The sequence below is a fragment of the Panthera leo genome, chromosome C1 (genome assembly GCF_018350215.1).
Source record: "Panthera leo isolate Ple1 chromosome C1, P.leo_Ple1_pat1.1, whole genome shotgun sequence".
NCBI classification, from domain to species: Eukaryota; Metazoa; Chordata; class Mammalia; order Carnivora; family Felidae; genus Panthera; species Panthera leo.
Genome location: NC_056686.1, coordinates 7,040,331 through 7,064,487, shown reverse-complemented (window position 1 = coordinate 7,064,487; position 24,157 = coordinate 7,040,331). Strand labels below are relative to the sequence as shown.

General features: G+C 47.2%; 2 protein-coding genes across 7 annotated transcripts in view; both read right to left on the bottom strand.

Moving 5' to 3' along the window:
- Positions 1–1,679: 1,679 nt before the first annotated feature.
- Positions 1,680–16,446, bottom strand: RBP7 (retinol binding protein 7). Its single transcript, XM_042951399.1, has 4 exons — positions 16,327–16,446; positions 4,503–4,681; positions 4,279–4,380; positions 1,680–1,942 (listed from the first exon to the last, which is right to left on the bottom strand). The coding sequence occupies exons 1-4, from the start codon at positions 16,397–16,399 to the stop codon at positions 1,892–1,894; spliced, it is 405 nt and encodes a 134-aa protein (XP_042807333.1). The 5' UTR covers positions 16,400–16,446; the 3' UTR covers positions 1,680–1,891.
- Positions 1,680–24,157, bottom strand: part of NMNAT1 (nicotinamide nucleotide adenylyltransferase 1) — a 51,112-nt gene continuing 28,634 nt past the window's right edge. Inside the window, exons 6-8 of one of the 6 annotated variants that reach the window (XR_006205902.1) lie at positions 21,909–22,088; positions 20,855–20,935; positions 18,290–18,378 (exon numbers count right to left, since the gene is read on the bottom strand). Coding sequence is in view for 2 of the 6 variants with exons in the window: in XM_042951391.1 (XP_042807325.1) it covers positions 18,205–18,378 (174 nt within the window). In the remaining 4 variants the exon portion in view is untranslated. Of the gene's footprint in view, positions 1,943–4,593; positions 4,682–18,173; positions 18,379–20,854; positions 20,936–21,908; positions 22,089–24,157 lie in introns of those variants that run through there. The other 5 variants (XR_006205903.1, XM_042951391.1, XM_042951390.1 and 2 more) reach the window with 5 other exon arrangements.

Sequence of the window (24,157 nt, the reverse complement as noted above, 5' to 3'; positions counted from 1 at the left end):
GGTGGCTCAGTCCGTTGAGCGTCTGACTTCAGCTCAGGTCATGATCTCACGGTCCGGTCCGTGAGTTCAAGCCCCGCATCGGGCTCTGTGCTGACCGCTCAGAGCCTGGAGCCTGTTTCAGATTCTGTGTCCCCCTCTCTCTCTGACCCTCCCCCATTCATGCTCTGTCTCTCTCTGTCTCAAAAATAAATAAATGTTAAAAAAAAATTAAAAAAAAAATTTATTTATCTTGAGAGCTCAAGCAGGGGAGGGGCACAGAGAGAGGAGCAGAGAAACCCCAAGTAGGAACGACGCTGCTTTCACGGGGCCTGATGAAGGGCCTGAACCCACGAGCCACGAGATCACGACCTGAGCTAAAACCAAGAAGCAGACGACCAACCGACTGAGCCACCCCTCTCTCACTTTAAACTCAGTGTCCCCGGGGCGCCTGGCTGGCTCAGTCGGGGGAGCGTGTGACTCTTGATCTCAGGGTTGTGAGTTCAAGCCCCATGTTGGGTGTAGGGATTACTTATAAATAAAATCTTAAAACACACACACACACACACACACAATGTCCAGCACAGTCTCATCCATATGCATAGTTTATATGCTTGACATCATCTCCTGACAGCCTGGCTTGTACTGGGCACAGCACTTCAAAATCCAGACCTCATTCTTCTGATTGTGTTACCTTCTTTCTTTTTTTAATGCTTATTAATTTACTTTGAGAAAGGGGAGGGAGGAATGGGCAGAGAGAGAGAGGAGAGAGAATCCCCAGCAAGCCCCACACTAACAAGCACAGGGCCCGAGGTGGGGCTCGATCCCACGAACCATGAGACCTGAGCTGAAACCAAGAGCCAGAGGCTTAACCGACTGAGCCATCCTGTGTTGGCGCCCCTGTGTTGCCTTCTTTCCAGTTGGCCTTGACCTTCCTTCCTACAGCTTCCTAAACCCCAAACAGGCTATCTTCCTCCTCCTCCATCATCACTACAGGTCATCCACCACCTTGGACTATGGATTCGGTGTCGTAAATAATTAGCTGTTTCTCTCCAGCCCCCAGTCCATTCACTGTATTTGAGACTTGGGCCCCAGGTGCTCCTGACCTTCACCATCTCACACGGGGATTGCGGCAGCACTTTCTAGCACTGCCTCCCGAATTGCAAGCCCCGCCCACAGCCCCTTCTTCCAACTGTAGTCAGAGTTCCTTCTGTGAGCCAGCCTGGCTGTGCAGATCTTCTGCTTAGTGCCAGCAACCGCCACCCTGTCACTTTGGGGGACACATCTTCCCTCTGTAACCCGACCTTCAAGAGTCGTCACGATAGGGCCGCTGCCTGCCTTCCAGGCTTCCGTGGCATCTCTCGCACTCAGCCCACACACCCCCACTCTGCAGGGGAAGCAATGTTTCAGGTCTTCAAACATCCTTTCCCTCACCCCAGCCTTTCACCTAGAAGGCTTCCTGATGCTTCCTGCTTACCTGCGCTTCCGGGCTCCACCCCTCCCTGGTGGCCCCTTGCCACCACTGGCCCATCCCCTTCCGGGCTCTCAGGGCTGCCTGTGCTGATCACCGCTGTTCAGATGGCTTGCTTGTCCATTTTCCCCACGAGCCCTTGAAGACGGAATTACATCCTGTTCATTGGTGTGTCCGTGGTGCGCCTGGAAGGTTTTCAAATACTTCTTAAAATAATGGCACACGCTACATCTAGAAGGAAAAAGTCAGAGTCGTTGGACAGGTTTATTGAAACTGAGCAGTTTTCCCACAATCCGAGTAAATGGCTTCGGGGACAGGTGGTGAGGCGTCTCCCCGACCACAAGTTCCCGTCGCCAAACCCGGACAGAGTAACATCTGTTCATTTGGGAAGAGGAGTCACCATTAAGGCTGCTGTCACACGTGGGCTCTGGGGACGGAGACAGCTCAGGCTCTCTGGAACGTCTGTTTGCACACTTGGCCTTCACAGAACATTTCCTAGGGAAAGGGGAAGGGGAGAAGAAAGATGAGTTGGCATGTGGGCTATTGACTATTATTACTCACAGCACTTCTGACAGCAGGGCTGGGGTGTCTCTTCCGACCCTGCTCCTCCAGCTCGGTGACACCAACTGGGTGTCCAACAATTCAAGTCAATTCTGACACCGACGACCCAGAGCTAGTGCAGACCCCACAGGTTAAGGGCTCGGCCTCCCAAAACAGCCCCAACTTTAGACATCAAACACCCAGTCCCCAGCCACCCAAACTTCTGACTGCCCAGCTATTAAATGGGGATTCCCACCCCCTCTCCTCAGGGTCAGGAATTTGCTAGAACGGCTCACAGAAACGGCTTGGGATTCTGTCTCCCTCTCTCTCTGCCCCTCTCCCGCTTGTTCTCTATCTCTCTCTATGGAGAGCTTTATTATAAAGGATACAACTCAAGAACAGCCAAGTAGAGAGGTGCATAGGACACAGGATGGGGGGTGTGTGTGCGGAACTTCCACGGGCCCTTCAGGGGGCCCACTCTCCCAGTGCGTTGATGTTTTCACCAACTAGGAAGCTCTCCAACCTTTCTCATTTAGGGGTGTTTGTGGGGGTTTCCTTACGTAGGCATGACTGATAAATCTTCGGCCATCTGGGAGACCCCGGCCCCCAGTCATCTCATTAGCCTACAGAGGACACTCATTACTCTGGAGATCCCAAGGGTTTTAGGAACCAGATACCAAGACCAAATATTGATTCTGTGTTCTATCACAGCATGTAAGAATTGTCCTGTGAGTGTCCTTAGAGCAAGGACCCTTCTCTCCTCTGCTTGGGCAGAGTTATGCCAAGGAAGGATGCATGCAATTTGCACATTACCTCTTACAGTCAACTAACCTATATCCTCAAACGTATTTGTCTTTCTTTGTAGTTCCATATTACATTTTTGCGATGGCAAGTGTCTTAATTTTGATTTTATCGTCAGAAGAATGTCAGATTTGTCAATCTAGAATCAAAATATCTTTTTTTTTTTTTAAGTAAGCTCCACACCCAATGTGGTGCATGAACTCACAACCCCCAGATCAAGAGTCACCTGCTCCTACCTACTTAGCCAGCCAGGTGCCCCAAGAATCAAAATATCTTCAGTGTCTGGGCGATCAAAGACTATCCAGACCTTCAAAGATACACCTAACTTTAACGTAAGTGCTCTAATTTTGTTTCCACGGTTCTGGCCAAGATCTCACATACATTAAGGCAAAGAGGCATAGAGTTGAAAGCACACATTTTTGTCAGCCCTGGATTTGACTCGCTACTCACCAGCCATGGAGAGTTTCTAAATCTGAATCTCTTCATTTGTAAATGGGAAAAATAGAGTCCCTTTCACAGGACTGTCTTAAAGACCAAGTGAGATAACACACGCAAGGATTTATTTAGCACAGTAGTTGAGCACAAAGTCGTCACTCAAGAAATGTCAGCGATTATAATATATATAGCAGGAAGCAATTCTCATTTACAAAGCCATGATCAATCCTTGATATACAATTTTATGCCTTCTAAATTATATTTAGAAATTACTGAATAGCTTGAGCTAGAACTTGCCCGTTCATGGAGTGCTGGGGGCATTGGCGATTGACACACTCTTCTGGAAGTAAGGCAATGAGGTAGCAAGAGGCAACGATGTGTGTGCCTCTGACCACGATCCTCTCTGTGAATTCTTCCGAAGGAAATAAACCCATGGATGCAAAAACGCTCTATTTACATGAATTTAAGCAACAGCAGGGGCGTCTGGGCGGCCCAGTCCATTAAGCATCCGACTCTTGACTTTGGCTCAGGTCGTGATCTCACAGTTTGTGAGTTAGACCTCGCATCAGGCTCTGAGCTGACGGTGGGGAACCTGCTTGGGATTCTGTCTCCCTCTCTCTCTGCCCCTCTCCCGCTTGTTCTCTATCTCTCTCTCTAAATAAAAATAAACTTAAAAAAAAAAAAAGCAGTAGCAGAAAACACCCTGAAACAATACCCTGGACACTGAAATTAAGGAAATGTTTTTCAAAAATGATAATTCACCGACCTGATGGAATATTAAGCAGCCAGTAGCTCCCTTATTGTATATGTATATATGTATATGTATGTATATATGCTCAGGTCATGATCCCAGGGTTGTGGGATCAAGCCCCGCATTGGGCTCTGCGATGAGCATAGAACCTGCTCGGGATTCTCTCACTCTCCCTCTCTGTGCCCCTCCCCTACCAAAATAAACAAACATTCAAAAAAAAAAAAAAAGCCAAATGGTGGATTAGAATGGTGGGGTTGCTGCCGTGCTTTAATATTGTATCATAAGAATGAAAGGTGGCAATCACCAGGTGGAGTTTGTCCCCTTCGATCCAATGGGTCCAGCCTCTGTTCTTCTTTTCCCCCTTCTGGACGCAGGTGAGTCTGTCACTGTCCCAGGTGACCAGGCTCTGCGTGAGAGAGGGGAGAAAATGCTGGCTTGCTCTGGCAGTGTCCTCAAAGTGGTACTAAGTAGGACGCTGAGTTAATCTCGCCAAATCAAGGGCCTAGGTTATCACTTGAATTCTTTTACCTTGCATTTCCTGTTATCCAGGCCTTTATTCTCTTCCTCAAATTCTTCTCCAACTTTAAACGTAACAAGGTAGTTCCTCAGGCTGCTGTATGTGTGGATGGTAAAAGAATTCCCATTTTGCTCAATCACTTTCTGTGGCTTCAGCAACTTGGCTATCTTACGAGTGGCAAAGTCAATACCTTAAAAATAATTTTTAAAAAAGAAAAAAAATCTCAACATTCACTCGAGACGCAAAAGCGAAGGGTTTGGCAGCTGCCCTCCAAACCACTGTATTTCATAGCTAATGTTTCTTTTACGATTTCAATGCCGTTTGTTGCCAAAATTGGATCTGTAGGGAGTTATCCTGGCAAAGCTCCATCTAGAGGCTTGATTAAAAAGCTTGACCAAGGGGCACCTGGGTGGCTCTGTTGGTTGAGTGTGGGATTCTTGGTTCCGGCTCAGGTCATGATCTCCTGGTTCATGAGTTAGAGCCCTGCAAAGGGCTCTGTGCTGACAGTGTGGAGTCTGCTTGGGATTCTCTCTCCCTCTCTCCCTCTCTCCTTCTCTCTCTCCCTCTCTCCCTCTCTCTCTCTCTCTGCCTCTCCTCTGTTCGTGAGTTCAAGCCCCATGTCAGCCTCTGCACTGGCAGTGTGGGGCCTGCTTAGGATTCTCTGTCTCTCTGCCTCTCTCTCTCTCTCAAAAATATATTAAAAAAAAAAAAAAAAGCTTGACCAGCCTTCAGGGAAGAGTCATTGGTGGGCCGTGCCTTGGGTTACGGATTTGCAGCTGGGCCTGGAAGAAGCCATTCCAGGAGCTCCCCCAGGGGCTGGCAAGAGGACACAGAAGCCAAGGGGACAGGGCTCAGGTCCCAGCCCAAACTCAAACACAGCAACTCTGCCTTTGTCTGCTTTATGTATTTACACTTTTTGAAATTGCAGTTTATTTTGAGAGCATGAGCAGGGGAGGGGCAGAGAGAGGGAGAGAGAGAATCCTAAGCAGGCTCCGTGCAGTCAGCATGGAGTCTGACATGGGGCTCAAACTCACAAACTCTGAGATTGTGATCTGAGCTGAAACCAAGAATCAGATGCTTAAGTGACTGGGCCACCCAGGCGCCCCTGTATTTACACTTTTTTTTTTAAGTTTATTTATTCATTTTTGAGAGAGAGAGAGAGAGAACACAAGTGGGGGAGGAGCAGAGAGAGAGAGAGAGAGAGAGAGAGACAGAATCTGAAGTGGGCGCCAAGCTCTGAGCTGTCAACACAAAGCCCGAGGTGGGGCTTGAACCCACAAACCATGAGATCATGACCTGACCCTAAGTGGGATGCTCAACTGAATGAGCCACCCAGGCGCCCCTGTATTTACACTTTAAGACAGCATTTGAACAGTGTCTGAACAACACACACACACAAAAGTCAAAAGCCATGCACTCATGCATACAGTATCGTACATTTGGAAATCGTTAATAAACCTTAAAACAGAGCCACACACAGAAACACGGAATGTGAGAAGCTCCAGGTTTTGAGAGACGGTGGACTCGAACTCCGTTTTCCTGTTAGCAACTTTGAGCACATTATGTAGCTAGAAGTAACTGTTGCCATTTCATTTATTTATTTATTAAATAATCTGTGTCTGACACGGGGCTCGAATTCATGACCCTGTGACCAAGAGTCACAGGTTCTACTGACTGAGCCAGCCCGGCAACTGTTGCTATTTTAACTAGAGTAGCCAGGGGGCGCCCGGGTGGCTCAGTTGGTTAAGCTTCTGACTTCAGCTCAGGTCACGATCTCGCCAATGGTCCCGTGGCTTCCAGCCCCATGTCAGGCTCTGTGCTGACAGCTCGGAGCCCGGAGCCCGCTTCGGATTCTGTGTCTCCCTCTCTCTCTGCCCCTCCCCTACTCATGCTCTGTCTCTCAAAAGTGAATAAATGTTAATTTTTTTTTTTTTAAACTAGGACAGCCAGGTGACACTTCAGCCAGGAGAGGTCCCAGGGAGCCCAGGGACACCCGCAAGGATGTGCAGATGGGTTCAGGAACCATCAGGAGCCTGGGGTGGCTGGAGCATAATGAGGGAGAATAAGGAGCGGGGAGGAACTTGAGACGAAATGTGGGGGTACCATAAGAACCACTGGGCTCTAACTCAGAGAAAATGAAGTCAGATGGGTGCCACTGGACTGTTAGGAGCAGGTGACATGGTCTCCCTGGCAGAGAGCCACCACTGGATGCCGGCTCATCACCTACCATTTCTATGAGACCTAGGACATGGTTCTCCCATGTCGGGATTGTCCTATTATGTAAAACAAATGTCCGGGAATCTTCATTTAAGAGAGTTACGTGCCTCATTGGAGGTAGTTTGGTTCCATCTTTTTTTTTTTTCAAAGATTTTTTTTTTTTAATGTTTATTTATTTTTGAGACAGAGGGAGACAGAGCATGAACGGGGGAGGGTCAGAGAGAGGGAGACACAGAATCTGAAACAGGCTCCAGGCTCTGAGCTGTCAGCACAGAGCCCGACGCGGGGCTTGAACTCACGGACCGCGAGATCATGACCTGAGCTGAAGTCGGCCGCTTAACTGACTGAGCCACCCAGGCGCCCCATTTGGTTCTATCTTTTAAAATTTTTACAGTAACCTCTACATCCAACATGGGGCTCAGACTTAAAACCCAGAGATCAAGAGTTGCAGGCTCTATCAACCGCACCAGTCAGGTGCCCCCCGAGTTGACCCCTATTTGTTTTAAAGATTTTTTTAATGTTTACTTATTTTAAAGTTTATTTATTTTGAGAGCAGAGAGAGGAGGGAGGGAGGGAGGGAGAGAGAGAGAGAGAGAGAGAGAATGCAAGTAGGTTGGGGCAGAGAGAGAGAGGGAGACACAGAATCGGAAGCAGGCTCCAGGCTCCGGGCTGTCAGCACAGAGCCCGACGCGGGGCTCGAACTCCCGAGCCGTGAGATGATGACCTGAGCCGAAGTCGGTCGCTCAACCGACTGAGCCACCCGGGCGCCCCTAAGGATTTTAGTTTTAAGTAATCCCTACACCCAACGTGGAGCTCGAACTCACCATTCCGATATCAAGAGTCTCACGCTCCACTGACTAAGCCAGCAAGACACCAACCCCTGTTTTAACCTGTTTACCTAACAGATTCATTTTTATCTGACATGAACTGCTACTCGGGGCTTCACACATCATTTCCAGTCCAGGAAAATTGGCCAAGCAATGAGCAGGGCCCCTGCAGTATTTCTAAACTCCAAATAAAAGATAAATGTCCTTATTTTGAGAAAACCTTTTTTTTTTTTTTCAATTTTTAAGTAATCTGTCCAATCAACATGGGGCTCGAACTCACAACCCTGAGATGAAGAGTTGTTTTCTCTACCAAGTGAGCCAGCCAGGTGCCCAAGAAACTTTTTTTTTTCTTTTTTTTTACATTTAAGTATTGAGGCTAAACCCTTAAAAAATATTTATCTCATTATTAAAAAGACCAAGCCAAATTTAAAAGTTATTGCTGACTTTCCTTAAACACCATCGTGTAAGTCAAACAAAACCAACTTAACCAACCAAATAAAAAACAAACTTTAGGTTATTACTTTACATCAGTTATGGTTTTAAAACCTGTAAGCCCCAAGTTGGGTGTAGAGATTACTTAAAAATAAAATCTTTAGGGGCGCTTGGGTGGCTCAGTCAGTTAAGCGTCTGACTTCCGCTCAGGTCATGATCTTGCAGGTCGAGAGTTCGAGCCCCACATCAGACTCACTGCTGTCAGCATGGACCTGCTTGGGATCCTCTGTCTCTCTCTCTGCCGCTCCACCTCTCACACACTCTCTGTCTCTCTCAAAAATAAGTAACCATTTTTCTGGGGCGCCTGGGTAGCTCAGTCGGTCGGGCGTCCGACTTCGGCTCAGGTCACGATCTCACAGTCCATGAGTTCAAGCCCCGCGTCGGGCTCTGGGCTGACAGCTCAGAGCCTGGAGCCTGCTTCTGATTCTGTGTCTCCCTCTCTCTCCGGCCCTCCTCTGCTCATGCTCTGTCTCTCTCACTCTCAAAAATGAATAAATGTTAAAAAAAAAATAAGTAAACATTTTTTAAAAATTAAAAAATAGTAAGTTAAATAATATAAAATCTTTAATAGTAAGTTAAAATCTTCAAGGGATGCTTGGCTGGGTCAGTTGGTAGAGCATGTGTCTCTTGACCTCAGGATCATGAGCTCAAGCCCCGCGTCAGGCTCTGTGCTGACAGCTCAGAGCCTGGAGCCTGCTTTGGATTCTGTGTCTCCCTCTCTCTCTACCCCACCCCTGCTTGCATTCTGTTTCTCTGTCTCTCAAAAATGAATGAATGTTAAAAAAAATTTTTTTTTAAATGCTGGAGAAGATTCTTGGAGCTTGTTGAACAGTAGCTTTAAGAAGAGATGTACTTTTTTTTTCTTTTTTTTTTTAAGAGAGAGAGAGAGTTCAAGCAGGGGAGAGAGGCAGAGGGAGACAGAGAATCCCAACCAGGCTCCACACTCAGGAGGGAGCCTGACACAGGGCTAGATCCCACGACCCCAGGATCATGACCTGAACTGAAATCGAGTCAGACATGCAACTGACTGAGCCACCCAGGTGCCCTGAGGGACACACTTTCTTAAAGCTGTGGCACCACCCTTCCCTCTCTCTAGGCCAAAGACATACTTATTTTTATTAATTATTTTTTTAATGTTTATTGAGAGAGAGAGAGAGAGAGTGTGTGTGTGTGTGTGTGTGTGTGTGTGTGTGTGCGCGCGCGCGGGAGCACGCGCGCGCACGGGGGAGGGGCAGAGAGAGAGAGAGAGAGAGAGAGAGAGAGAGAATCCCAAGCAGGCTCTGCCCTTTCAGGGCAGGGACCTACGCAGAGCTCGATCCCACCAACCATGAGATCATGACCTGAGCTGAAATCAAGCGACGGATGCTCAACTGACTGAGCCACCCAGGCACCCAGGGAAATGACATATTTAAATACACTTTACTGGGGGTGGGAGTAGGGGTAGAGAGATCAAAGTTCTAAATGCACAGTCGCTGTACTTAGGAATTTATAACCAAGGAAGGTGAAAACAGAAGAATCAAAGTTTCCCTTTAAGAAGAGAATCTGCTCCAATCAAAGGAAAATTAAAAACAATCTTCTCGAACCCAAAAGCACCTTGATTATTCCAGTTCTGTGTCATAAATCCCTTCCGTGTGCTATGTGCTTATTTTTTAAAAGAATCTAAATGTTAAGACATTGTGTAGTTTACTAAGCACTTTGTTAAGTTCATTATTCAGCCAGGACAGAGATCTCAAGCTCTGTTTTTTGTCAAAAGGGACAGATTTCCTGGGTGGATATTTCTCCCATCAAAGACAAAAGTAATAAGGGTCCTCTGGTTTTTATTATAGGAGCTATCTTTAGTTGCCTGACCATAAACCTCTGTCTTTAACAAACATGTTTTAGTTCATTCTGTAAAGTCATAAGACATGGCTATGTTAGGAGAGAATGCTAATTCACAAAATGTACTTATTAATCAATTCAAACAACTGAATTTAAAATGAGCCTTAGTTTTTAAAAATAATTTTTAATGTTTATTTATTTTTGAGAGACAGAGACAGAGTGCAAGCTGGGGAGGGGCAGAGAGGGAGAGGGAGACACAGAATCTGAAGCAGGCTCCAGGCTCCAAGCTGTCAGCACAGAGCCTGATGCAGAGCTTGAACTCACAAACGGTGAGATCATGACCTGAGCTGAAGTCGGACGCTTAACCCACTAAGCCACCCAGGCACCCCTGTAATTTTTTAAAAATGTAATGTAGGACTTATTGTGGGTTTTCTACTGAAGTCTCCTTGCAGTACAACTTTTCTGTTGTGATAAAATATACATAACATAAAATGTATCATTTTACCTATTTTTAGACATACAATTCCATGGTGTTAAATATATTCATAATGTTGTACAACCACCACCATTATCCAATTCCAGAACTTTTTCATTATCCCGAGCAGAAACTCTGTTCTTGATGGGGTTCAGGTCACATTACCCCAAAATATGGTAGCTTGGCATACTGAATAGTTCAAGTTGAACGAATTTGAGGAATGGTTTGTGCTAGAAGAACTTTCTGATTTTTCCCTGAGGCCAGTCCTAAGACCCTCACATGAGAGGTGCCCTCTCTATAATGGAGGATAGGAACATCCTGATCTCTGAAACATGGGACATACAAAGGAATTTGAAGAACAGGGTTTGCAAACCAAGTTTCTAAGTTCACTTGGTATTTTTCAACTCTAGAATTTCTATTTGTTTCTTTTTTCAACTCTGTTCTGTTACCTTCATATGGATTCTGGGTCCTTGCCAAAATTAAGCTCAGCGTAACTGCTTCATAGTCTATTTCTGATAATCCTGGCATCTGGAGACACCATTTCTATTGTTTGTTGTTTCTATTGATCCTTGCTATTGGGGTCTTTTTATCTCTTGGCAGCTTTGTTGAGGTATAAAGAACATATACATATGTTCTTTACATACATATAAAGATATGTACAAAGAACAGTACATATCTAATATGTGCAATTTAACGTGTTTGGACTCAAGCAAACATTCATGGTCCCATCACCTCGATCACCGCACACAGACATTATCCAGCACCTCCCAGAGTTTTCCTGTCATGGGTTTTTATCTCCTCAGGTAGTTGTCTAACTGTGATTATTTACTGGGCATTGTTTCTGTACAAACAATTCAAGAACTTGCATGATGTTCTCTTCTTCCAAAGAGGGTTTTTTGTTTTTAAATTGCTTTTAAGGCCACTAGCTACCTGGAAGTACTTTTTTTCTAAGAGAGAGAGCACAAGTGGGGGAGGGGTGGAGGGAGGGAGGGGGGAGGGGGGAGGGGGAGAGAGAGAGAGAGAGAGAGAGAGAGAGAGAGAGATTGAGAATCTTAAGCAGGCTCCACGCTCAGCATGGAGGCCAACGTGGGGCTCGATCCCCTGACCCTGGGATCCTGACCTGAGCCGAAATCAAGGGTTGGACTCCCAACCAACTGAGCCACCCAGGTGCCCCTATCTGAAAGCACTTTAATTCAAGTTCAGGTCTTGAGATTTTTCTGGACCACCAAGACGATTCAAAGTGAAACAATAGTCTATTCAAAAGCTATTTACCTCCAGGTCTCCCTTACTCCTCAGGTACGGAATCCTACCCAGAGGAGGGTGTTTACAGAGTGTCCACCCTTGACCGACTCAGGACTCCCACTCTTGCCCCCTCCACCGATCCCATGAAGCTCCCCAAACTGCAGCTGAATCTCCCAAACAGCCTGAGGTAGGAACCGTCCTAAGTGCTGGGCTCGCCTCTCCGGATTCTTCTTTCCTAGACCTCAGCATGATAATTCGTCATTATTCTGGTAGCTCTCTGATGTTCCCTAAGAAGTTTTAAAACATACATATACATTTGGTCTAGCTTAATTTATCTGTCTTCTTTGAGAGAGTTAGTATAAATAAATTAGCTTGCCATTAGCAGAGGCAAAAGTCCTCAGGAAAGGTCTGAACACTTCCGCATAGGTTGGCATTAGAATATACATAAATAGGGGGGCGCCTGGGTGGCTCAGTCGGTTGGGCGGCCGACTTCGGCTCAGGTCATGATCTCACGGTCCGTGAGTTCGAGCCCCGCATCGGGCTCTGTGCTGACAGCTCAGAGCCTGGAGCCTGTTTCAGATTCTGTGTCTCCCTCTCTCTGACCCTCCCCCGTTCATGCTCTGTCTCTCTTTGTCTCAAAAATAAATAAACGTTAAAAAAAAAAAAATTAAAAAAAAAAAAAAAGAATATACATAAATAGGGACAATCGGTTTTACGGCACAGTTGAACAGTCCAGGGGTTGGGGTGTTCCTATCCCGGGACCTGAGCACTCAGTTGAAAAATCTTCATCTAACTTTTGACTCCCCAAGCCTTCACTACCAATAGTCTCCTGTTGACCGGAAGCCTTCCCAATAACATAAATAAATAATACACATTTTGTATGTTATGTGTATTATATGCTGTATTCCTACAATAAAGTAAGCTAGAGAAAAGATGATGTTAGCAAGAAAATCATAAGGAAAAGAAAATAGATGAACAATTCTGTACTGTGTGTGTATATATATATATATTTACAATTCTGTACTGTGTGTGTGTATATATATATATAATAGATATATATTATATATAAAATCCTCATATAAGGGGACCTGCACAGTTGTCCTACCTACCTACCTTCTGCAGTTGTCCTAATGACGACTTGACGCATCAAAGAGCCCTATTTCTTAAATTTTAATTTGCATCTGAATCACCTGAGAATCCAGTTAAATGCAGATTCTGATTCCGTAGGTCTGGGATCCAGGGTGAGGCACAGAATCTGTGGGCTAAGAAAATCCTGCTAGTTCTAGAGAAACAAAACCCTACACCCATCTGGTCCTGAGCCCCTAATCTGCCCAGGGGGGAAAACGGGTTGACCCTGGAGTCCATGTTCTTTACACACGGAAGGCAGAAGAGAGTGTTGACATACGGGTAGCAATGTGGCCAAATCATTTTCTTCTCAGCTCGTTAGGAACTGGCAATAAGTTTTAAGTCTGATTTCAGCTACTGTATAAAATGCTAAGAGATATCTCGGTTTGTAATTTAGATACCTAGAGTATCAGATCTGGTCCAGCTACCTTGCTTAACAAATGAAGAAAGTAAAGGAACTCAGGGATTATGTAACTTTTTTTAAAAATGTTTATTTATTTTTGAGAGAGAGAGAGAGAGAGCGAGCAGGGGAGGGGCAGAGAGAGAGGGAGACACGGAATCCGAAGCAGGCTCCAGCCTCCAAGCTGTCAGCACAGAGCCTGACGCGAGGCTGGAACTCACAGCCGGGCTGTGAGATCGTGACCTGAGCTGAAGTCAGATGCTTAATGCTTAACCGACTGAGCCACCCAGGCGCCCCAGGGGTTATGTAACTGTGATTCTGTTACCAACTATCAACGGCTAAGTTATCTGGCTTTCCGCTTAGCTGTTCTGTTACATCAAGTAGCCCCTCAATTCCAGAAATCCTTAGCACACTCACATTTCTTGTGGAAAAGAGATTGCAAGTAAGAGTTAAGTGTGTTGTCTGGATCCAGTATCTTTCTGGAACCTGAACCCAAAGGAAGAAAAGGGGTTGTGAGGCAGGATGCTGACTCAATCTCCATGGCTTGTGAGTTGGATGATAAATAAATGTAAGTCACGGAAATAAATAAACAGCCTCTGTTAGCCCCTAGGATCTAATACAGTGGCAGATAATTGTTAAGCCTGTATTGACATCATGGGAAAAACAAGTTAGACAAGCAAGACAGTGTGGGGACAGGTGAACGATGGACTAACACACATTTGAAAAACACTAATTGCAACACTGAAAAGGCTGCTTTGTGGGGCGCCTGGGTGGCTCAGTCAGTTAAGCGTCTGACTTCAGTCCAGGGCATGATCTCACGGTTCGTGGGTTTGAGCTCCACATCAGGCTCTGTCCTGGTGGTGTGGAGTCTGCTTGGGATTCTCTCTCTCGCTCTCCGCCCCTTCCCCACTTGCTCTCTCTCTCAAAATAAATAAAAGAAAAAAAAGAAGCCTGCTTTGTGATACCAGATGGATTAGCTCAAGAGGTCTTCCCACACTTGCATGGATGGCCGACTCCATTCCGTTTGGTCTCAGAGGTTTGCTCCAAAAGCCATGGAAATTGCCAGAAACAAAGTATACAGCAAGGCAAAGTTCAAAGCCATCACCTGATATTTAACACTTTATCCTCCACACGAGTAAACCAGATACGAGCCAGATAGATCAGGGAAGAAAGTGCTTATGGTCACATGCCTCCCCTAATTTGGCAAGTGGAGAGACAAGGAAACCACCAGGACCTACCGCCTTTGGGAAGAATAAGCGTTAATTCCTTCTTGGAAGTTGGAAACAGAAAGGCAATGAGATTCGGGTTGAAGGGTAGCAGAACATGCCACCCCCAAATACACCACTTCGGCACATTGATTATTATATTGAACTGCAGACGGCTGGGAAGACGCTGACAGAAGAAAAGCTCTCTGCCCTCCCCCCCCCCACCCCCGACCCCCGCCACTGGCCCCAAAGCAGGACCTACTTTCGTAAAGTTGTCCCCCGTCCCTCACTGTTCCCGACGGACGCAAGTCAGGGAGGCGACTCTAGACTCTAGCCAACCTGGAGAGAGCACCAGAAGAATCACAACAAACCTTCCCAACCAGCCCTTATTTTGTTAGTTCTCGCCCGGCTAAGATGCTCTATAGCTGCGCTCAAGTTCCAGCCACTCCGCACTGAGCGCCGGCATCGTGTCTTCACCAGGCAGGTGTCAACTAACTTCCGCTTGTTAATCTGTCTTCTGTTAGCCTAATTCACAGGGGCCCCAGGCAATGGACCTAAAATGGGATGAGGAGAAAAGACTTCTTCCCTTCAGGACAGCATTTTGTGTCCTTCTGAATCAGACTTAGCTTGAGAAGCTCCAGACGTCCCTACTCAAGGTGGGAAGGGAGGAGGGAAACCCACCGAAGGCACGGAAATCTTAAAAACACGCTGGAGCCACGGAACTGTACATTTCTAAATGGTTAAAATGCCCAATTTTATGTTTTGTATATTTTACCACCATTTTTTAAAGGAAAAAAACCAAAACTGGACCCCTCTCTTTCAATTTACAGATGGAAAAAACTGAGACCCAGTGTCAAATAATGAGAAGAAGCCAGAGGAAACACCTGGTCCCCATACTTCCAGCAGCTGGAGACCGTCTGTCAAAAGTGCCACTGATTGGTGTCATTCAGGAGAAAGCACTGGGCACGCAGGGCTCCACCCACCAAATCTGAAGAATGAGACTCGGGGCAGGACAAACTGGGACTGGGTAAGGAAGGGAGGCCTTCTAACCACCAAGGGTGGGGTACATTCTTCAAACGTTCTGGGAAGCAAGGACATGGGTCAGACCCCCGCCACCCCCCTGGTGGCCACAGAGTCCCCCTTCCTCCGTGCAGACCAGGCTGTCCTTTAAGCGCTGGGAAGCCGGGCGGGGGGCAAAGAAGCGACCCCTCCGGGCACCCACGATAGTCCTCGGGGTTGGCACTGTGTCCTAGGGGCCGAGAGGAGTGGCTTCTAAGGGGTCTGGGTTTCTTGTCCCCACTCAAGCCCTGGGGGGGAGAAGGGAGTCAGGAAACTAAAGATTCCCAAGGCGATTCCCCAACTCGAGAGGGCGCCAGAGTCACCGGGCGGGGGCACCTCGTGCACCCGAGCGCGCCTGGAGCTGCCCCCACCCGGAGGGTGGCGACCTCCCTGGCAGAGCCACCGGGCTCCAGGAAGCGCAGAGACGGCTGCCCAGAGCCCCGCGGCAGAGCATCCCATCGTGCCCCCAAGTCCCCTTGCGAGGTGCCCGGCGACCCAGGTGTCCCTGGTGGGGCAGGAGCCTTGACCGCAGGGCCGGTAGCGACTGACGGGTGCATAGTGGGGAGGGACGGGCGACGGGGAGAAGGAAGGACCAGGGGACGAGGGGGGACAGAAATGGGATGTGGGGACGGAGGATGCACGGGGCGGTGGGGGGAGGGGGGCGGGGATGGAGAGACGGGGAGATGTCAGGACCAGGAGATGGGGGTGGGGACAAAGGATGGTCCGAGGTAGTGACACGGGATGGGGAGACGCGAATACAAGGGGGGCGGTGGGAGAGGGGGTGGGGGGCGTGGTACCAGGGGACAGAGGACGAAAAGATGGAGGACGGGGGCTACGGAGACCAGAGGACCCGGAGACGGAGAGACGGGGGCGGGGTGGGGGTACGAAGGCCCGAGGACGGGGTGGGGGTGGCAGGGCGGGGGTCAGGGGGACGGGGGACAGCAAGGCCAGGCGGGGCCGCCCCTCCCGTCCTACCTAAGGCCAGCATGTAGCCGTCGAAGTTGTCGCTGCTGAGCAGGTTCCAGGTGCCGCTGAGGTCGGCGGGCATGGTGGGGCAGGGCGACAGTGGCCAGCGGGCGGCGGGGCCTCGGCCTATCTGCGGGGCCGGGGCGGGGAGGGGGGCGGGCCGCGGTGGGGACAGCAGCGCGAGGAGGAGGAGCCGTGCGGAGCGGGGGACGCACCTCTTGGTCCCCAGCCCGTTCCGCCGCGCTTTTCTGTGCTCGCGGACACTCCTGCGTCCCCGGGCCTCCCCGCTCCTGCTCCTCTTCCTCTTGAACCCTAAACCCAGGCGCGCCCCAGACAGTGTTCCCAACCACACTTCTTTCTCTGCTACGTGGTAATGACCAAGGGCATCTCCTTCAAACTCACGGCATTAATTAGTGTTTGGGCTGCAAATGGCAGGTCAATAAACCCAGCTCTAGCGGTCTCCGTAAACAGAGAGGCTTATCTTCTTTACCTTATCAAGCCGACCTGGGGTGACAAGTTGCTGGTGATGACCTGGCAACTCCAGGCCAGGGAAGTGGCACCTGGCCTCTTAAGCCTACCGTCAAGAGTTGGCTGCTGGGTTTCCAGCCAGGACATCTACATTCAAGCTGACAAAGAAAGTGCACCTGCCATTATCCCTTCATCAGATTTGTTTACACTCATTGGCCAAATCTGTGTCACATCCCACTTCTTTTCCTTTTCTTTTTTTAATGTTTATTTATTTTGAGGTTGGGTGGGGGGAGAAAGAGAGAGACAGAATGAGTGGGAGAGGGGCAGAGAAAGAGGGAGAGAGAGAATTCCAAGCAAGTTCTGAGCTATCAGCACAGAGGCCCATGTGGGGCTCGAACCCACAAACCATGAAATCTTGACCTGAGCCAAAATCAAGAGTCGGAGGTGGGCTGAGCCACCCAGGCGCCCCATGTCACATGCCACTTCTAATTGCAAGGGAGGCTAAGGAATCTCACATCTCTTCAGTCTTGACAGTAGAGAAAGGCAAAAGAGAAGGGGGTTGGGAATGTAGGCTAACCTACAATATTAGCCACAAACACCATCTATATAGGCTGGCTCGAAGATTTAGAAATCCATTTATGACCTCACCCATGTATTTTTTTTTTTTTAAGATTTTATTTTTAAGTAATCTCCCTATGTAGGGCTCAAACTTATAACCCCAGGATCAAGAGTCGCCATGTTCTACTGACTGAGACACCCAGGAGCCCCACACTCAAATATATCAATAGTTAATATTTATTGAGTGCTTACTATGTATATTACCATTTGTCACAAAATCCTACTTCTCCAGTAGTTACTTTATTATGTCCATTTGACGGAGACAAAAACTGAGACAAAGAGAAATTGCCCGAGGTCGTTCAATTAGCACAACAGTCCTTTCTAATCATGCTCTCCACTAAGAGGAATTTCTCCTAAACACCTGGCCTCTTTCCAAACCTACTTCATTCTCGGGGAAGCGGAACAGTTCTCTGCTTGGGGGCAACTAGGGTGACCACCCATCCCGGCTTCCCCAGGACTGAAGGAATGCCCAACACCTGGGATTTTCACTGCTAGAAGTGGAAAAATTCCTGGAAAACGAGAATGTGTGGCTTGCCTTAGGAACAACAGTCACTGAACCATTCTTTCTCTACTAAGGTAGAGTTCATCTATCAAACACTTTAAACACAGGGTATCTCAATTTTTTTTCTTCTCCCTGGTAGACTGGTCCAAAGTCTAGACTGGGGGAGTTAGTGTATAGGTTATTTTTGCCCCCACTCAAACTTAATGGCTTAAAAAATAACAAAAAATAATTAATTTCCTCATTAATCTGCAATTTGGGTATAGCTCACAGAGGATGGCTGATCCGGGTTCCACGTAGCATCAGCTGGGGTAACGACTCCAGTTGGCAGAGTGGGAGAAGACGCCTCCAAAACGGCTCACTCTCACGGCTGGCAAATGAGTGCTGGCTATCTGTGTGGCTGGGAGCCAGGTTCCTTTCCGTGGGGGTCCGTCCATGGGCTGTTTTGGCTCCCCCACAGCATGGGTGGCTGGGCTCTAAGAGAGAGCATCCCAAGAGAACCAGTAAGATGCTGTACTGTCTTATGACCTAGTCTCAAAAGTTACATAACATCATTTCCACCAGGGTCACAGGCTTACCCAAATCCAAAGGGAACAAACGCGGACCTCGTTTCTCACAGTCACATTTTAAGAAGAGCAAGTGGGATGGGAGATCTTGTAACATTGCATCTTGGACAACACATAATTCGTCACGGTTACCTATTCTGCTCTGACCTTCACACCAAGCTTCAACTCCGAACCTTTTTTAAAAATTTTTTAAAATGCTTATTTCTCTTTGAGACAGAGAGACAGAACGCGAGCAGAGGGGGGGCAGACACAGAATCCGAAGCAGGCTCCAGTCTCTGAGCTGTCAGCACAGAGTCTAACGCAGGGCTTAACCATGAGCCGTGAGATCATGACCTGAGCCGAAGTCGGATGCTTAACCAACCAAGCCACCCAGGAGCCCCCAACCCCGAACTTTTACCAGACTTTCTCAGTCATTAAGATGCTATTTTCAGGGTGCCCACTCGGCTCAGTTGGTGGAGGATGTGGCTCTTGATGTTGGGGTGATGAGTTCAAGCCCATGTTGGGCATACAGGGTACTTAACAACAACAAAAAAATTTTTTTAAAGAGAGGCACCTGGATGGCTCGGTTGAGTGTCTGACTCTTGAGATCGAGTCCTACATCAGGCCCTCCACTGCTAGCTTGGGATTCTCTCTCTCCCTCTCTCTCTCTCTCAAAATAAATAAAGTAAAAAAAATCTTTTTTTGAATTTTTAAAAAGATGCTATTTTCATTCATCTGTTGCTTTTTTCATCTTATTTTTCAGTTGGTTTAGAACTTGGACAAAAAAAATACTTGACTCTCTTCAAAAATTCCTACGAGTTGGGGGCACCTGGGTGGTTCAGTCAGTCAAGCATCCGACTTCGGCTCACGTCATGATCTCACAGTTCGTGGGTTTGAGCTCCACATCCGGCTCTGTGCTGACAGCTCAGAGCCTGGAGCCTGCTTCAGATTCTGTGTCTCCCTCTCTCTCTGCCCCACTTGCGCTCTGTCTCCCTTTCAAAAATAAATGAGCATTAAAAAAAATTTTTTTTTTAAATCTCTAAGAGTCATCTTTCCAGAACAGCCTTCTGATATACTTCTGCTATCCATTTACTCTGCATCACATCTCTTCTACTTCCTTCATAATTATCATAACCCACAGTTATCTTTTCTTGGTTTGTTAATCGACTTTTTCATTCAAATGCCAAGGGCAGAGACCATGTTCATCTCATTTGCCTCTACAGCATCCGTAGGGCGAGTGCTCCATAAATGTTGGCTGAATGACTACGACCTTTTCCGAAAGAGAAACGTCATTTTTACTGAGAAGCCAGAGTGGCACTGCCTTGCCCAGAATAAGACTGGTGATTCTCCTACTGTAAGACATCGATTCCCTCGGTGGAATGTGGCAGGCTGATTCCAAAGCCTGGGATTAGCTATATCTTGCCATTTAAAGGGCACAGCACTATGAACTCTGACCAGATTTCTGGAGCATGAAGCCTGTTTAAATTCCAGAAAACTAAGGGCACAGGACACGAAGAAGTCATAACTTACTTCCTACCCTAAAAATTGTATTGTTCTAAATGTTGGCCTGAAAATGAAAGTCACAGAAATAACTACTAATAATTTTAGCATTTGTGCTGGTTGGTATGGCTTTTGGCCAACTTGAGCAAGGGCCATCTAGCATGGATAGAGTTGAACTTCAGTTGAAGTGGACATAGGCTTGGCCATGGGATAGAGAGTAATTTTCTCCTCCACAATCCTTTTTTTTTTTTTTTTTTTTTTTTAAGTTTATTTACTTTTGAAAGAGAGAGAGAGCATCGGAGAGACAGGGGGACAGAGGATCCAAAGCAGGCTCTGCAATGACAGCAGAGAACCCGATGTGGGGCTCACACTCATGAACTGTGAGATCGTGACCTAAGCCGATGTCAATGCTTAACCACCCAGGCACCCCACTCCTCCATAATTCTACGATCTTTCTTCTGAATGAGGACCAAAAGTTATCTCTGGAAAGAGAGGTGGAATTTATTTAGCCAATTTGAGCCCTTTCTTTCCTTCATTTGATATTGTCAAAGTAAATCATAAAATTATAGCCAAGATGGGGTCCTCAACCTGTGTACCAACACTGCTCCTCCTTGACAGAAACAGATGGCGGGGGGGGGGGGGTGGCTCAGTTGGTTAAGAGTCTTACTGTTTTGGGTCAGGATATGATCTCTCGGCTTCATGGGTTCCAGCCCTGCATCAGACTCTGAGCTGGCAGCACAGAGCCTACTTGAGACACTCTCTCTCTCTCTCTCTCTCTCTCTCTCTCTCTCTCTCTCTCCCCCTCTCCCTCTCTCTCTGCTCCTCCCCCACTTATGCTGTGTCTGTCTCTCTCAAAATAAATAAATAAACTTAATCAATGATGGGCACCTGCAGTGTATCTACTCACGTCCCAATGGAGTCTGGTACTGGTTCAACAAAGAGTGGCGTGGACACTGTGGGCACTTCATGCCATCCGTATTTCCACTCCCTAGGGCAGGGAAGCACTGCCATCAGGGAGCTTGGCCCGGGCCCAGCATAAGATCTGGCTGAGTTTAAGGTTAAGGCAATCACAGAAACCCTAGCTCCTTTGACAGTGATTGGTTTTAAGGACAAGCAGGTTTCAATGAATTTGATTCAGCCAAGGATATATACTGATAAGTTTGATAGGCCTGTTGGGAAAGCTGTTTCGTTGGTTTTACAAAGCCCTGGGGAGCCCGCCTTTCTCCAGTTTTGAACGTGGACAAGGAAGTCTTGTTCTACAACTCGAGGAACACCAGACTTAGGACACTGTGCCCTACAGAGTAAAGGAATGGAAAGACCCTGGGTCTCTGATGACACCACTGGGTCACTGCACCCGTGCACCCCGGACCCTGCCCTCTGTCTGTACTTCTGGGTGTAAGTATCCTTATTGTTCAGACTACCTGGAGCTGAGCTTCAGTGGAAAATACCCTGACATAGAAAATAAATAAAATTAAGTTACTCTTATCTCCCTAAGTAACTTATTTGCCTTTTTAAACCTGTTTGAGGACAGAAGAGCTAATGATAGTTCAGTTCTGAGTGTGTTTAACTTGCTGAGGCTACTTAGCAAACGTTAAATAAAATACTACTTCAGGAGTGCTACTTTTTTTTTTTTTTTTTTCCTTGAAGGAGAGAGAAACAGAGCGTCAGCAGGGGAGGGGCAGAGAGAGAGACACACACAGAATCTGGAGCAGGCTCCAGGCTCTGAGCTGTCAGCACAGAGCCCACCTCGGGGCTTGGACTCACAAACTGCAAGATCATGACCTGAGCCAAAGTCGGACGCTTAATGGACTGAGCCACCCAGGTGCCCCAGGAGTGCTCCTCTTTCAGTAAGCACTGTGTGGCCAGAATCTCAGGTTTTCAGCTTTGGTGACACTGATGCTTTTAGCTGCCCTATTTTAAAGCCTATTAATCAAGAGAAACTTTGGATGCCAAGAATCTACCTTGAAGAAGGTACCTGGGGCTTTGCCTCCACGAGCTGAGACAAACAAATCCCAGTGGGCCCCCCTCTTCTGTGCTGTGCTGCAGAGTGAATGATGCCAGCGAGGCCATCAAAATCTGGGGCTCTCACTCATTCTCACTGATTTTCCATTCAGCCGTTGTTCCCGAGACCCTGGGGAAGACTGAACAGAACAAGTGATATTTTATTTTTTATTCTGAGAAAATTTTAATTATTTTTTTTATGTTTATTTATTTATTTGGAGAGAGACAGAGTGGGTGCCAGTGGGGGAAAAGCAGAGAGAGAACCCCAAGCAGGCTCCCCGCTGTGAGCGTGAAAGCCCCACGTGGGGCTCGATCTAACAAACCACGTGATCATGACCTGAGCCAAGATCAAGAGTCAGACGCTTAACAGACTGAGCCACTCACGCAACCCTGACTTCTTTATTAAAAAAATTTTGTTTAATGTTTATTTACTTTTGAAAGAGAGAGACAGAGTGTAAGTGGGGAGGAGCAGAGAGAGAGAGGGAGACACAAAATCCGAAGCAGGCTCCAAGCTCTGAACTGTCAGCACAGAGCCCGACGTGGGGCTCAAACTCACAGACTGTGAGATCATGACCTGAGCTGAAGTCAGACGCTTAACAGACTGAACCGCCCAGGTGTCCCTATTTATTTTTTTTAAAGTTTTAGTTATTTAAGTAATCTCTATACGCAGAGGGGGCGCAAACTCATGACTCCAGGGTCAAGAGTCACATGCTCCTCCAGCTGAGCCAGCCTAGTGCCCTGGGCAAATGATTTTTACAAAAAAATCCCTCCTTTCTTCCTTGACCTTCCTCTGCTTCTCTGGTCCTCCTGCAAGCCCTTAGTATAATTGTTATACCAATGTCATGCCTATTCTCTGTACCTCCTCATAAGTTGTTCCTCCCAAGGTTGGAAAAACAAAAGCCCAAAAAGCAGAACAGAAATAGGACTCCTTGGACTTCAGATAAATAACAAATAATTTATAGTATAAGGAGCTCCCTCGGGAACGTCTTCCATCCTGGTTTCCTGTCCTGCAGGGCCCTAGTGTGCTCGTTTTGAGGAAACCATCAGGAGGGATTCTGGATGCTTGCTGATGCTCAAAACGTAGTCTTGTTTTTCTCACCTCCTAACTGTAGGCAACCTGGTGGCAGAGATGGTCCTGAACTTGTGTGCTCCCCTTGGCACTTCACGTCTTAACAGTGTTCCCAGAAATGCTTTCTGCTCACGCACAAGAGAAGGGACAGGTGGCAGCTCTCCACTGGGTCAATCGCATTTCAGAGCTGGAAGGTCCCCAGAGATCACTGCATTATTTTACAGGAAGAGATTCTGAGAGCCAATGGCCCCACCCTGCCCCAGTCAACTGACTGGTGCGAAACCCGCCTCTGAAACAGAAGCTTCTGCTCTGTCTTGCAACAGTGCTACAGGGTTGCACTATGGTGCTGGAATGGGCATCTGGGCGGTTTCTTTCTTTCTTTTTCTTTTGCTGATTAAAAGCAAACTACACTAAAATGAACAACTCTGAAACAACAGATGTTGTCGAGGATACGGAGAAAGGGGAACACTTTTGCACTGCTGGTGGGAATGCAGACTGGTGCAGCCACTCTGGAAAACAGTATGGAGGTTCTTCAGAAAATTAAAAATAGAGCTACCCTACGACCCAACAATTGCACTACTAGGAATTTATCCAAAGGATACGAAGACGCTGATTCAAAGGGGCACATGCACCCCAATATTTATAGCAGCACTATCAACAACAGCCAAAGTATGGAAAGAGCCCAAATGTCCATCAACTGAGAAGTTGTGGCATATATACACAGTGGAATATGACTCGGCGATAAAGAGTCCATTTGCAACAACATGGATGGAACTGGAGGGTAGTATACTAAGTGAAATAAGTCAGTCAGAGAAAGACAAATATCGTATACTCCTACGTGGAATTTAAGAAACACAACAGATGAATACAGGAGAAGGGAAGAAAAATAGGATAAAAACAGAGAGGGAGGCAAACCATGAAACTCTTAAACACAGAGAACAATCTGAGGGTTGCTGGAGGGGAGGTGGGTAGGGCATGGGCATTAAGGAGGGCACTTGCTGGGATGAGCATTGGGTGTCGTATGCAAGTGATGAATCACTAAATTCTACTCCTGAAACCATTATTACACTGTATGTTAATTAACTTGGATTTAAATACAATTCTGAAAAGAAACTGAACTGTGACTATCACCTCCTCCCT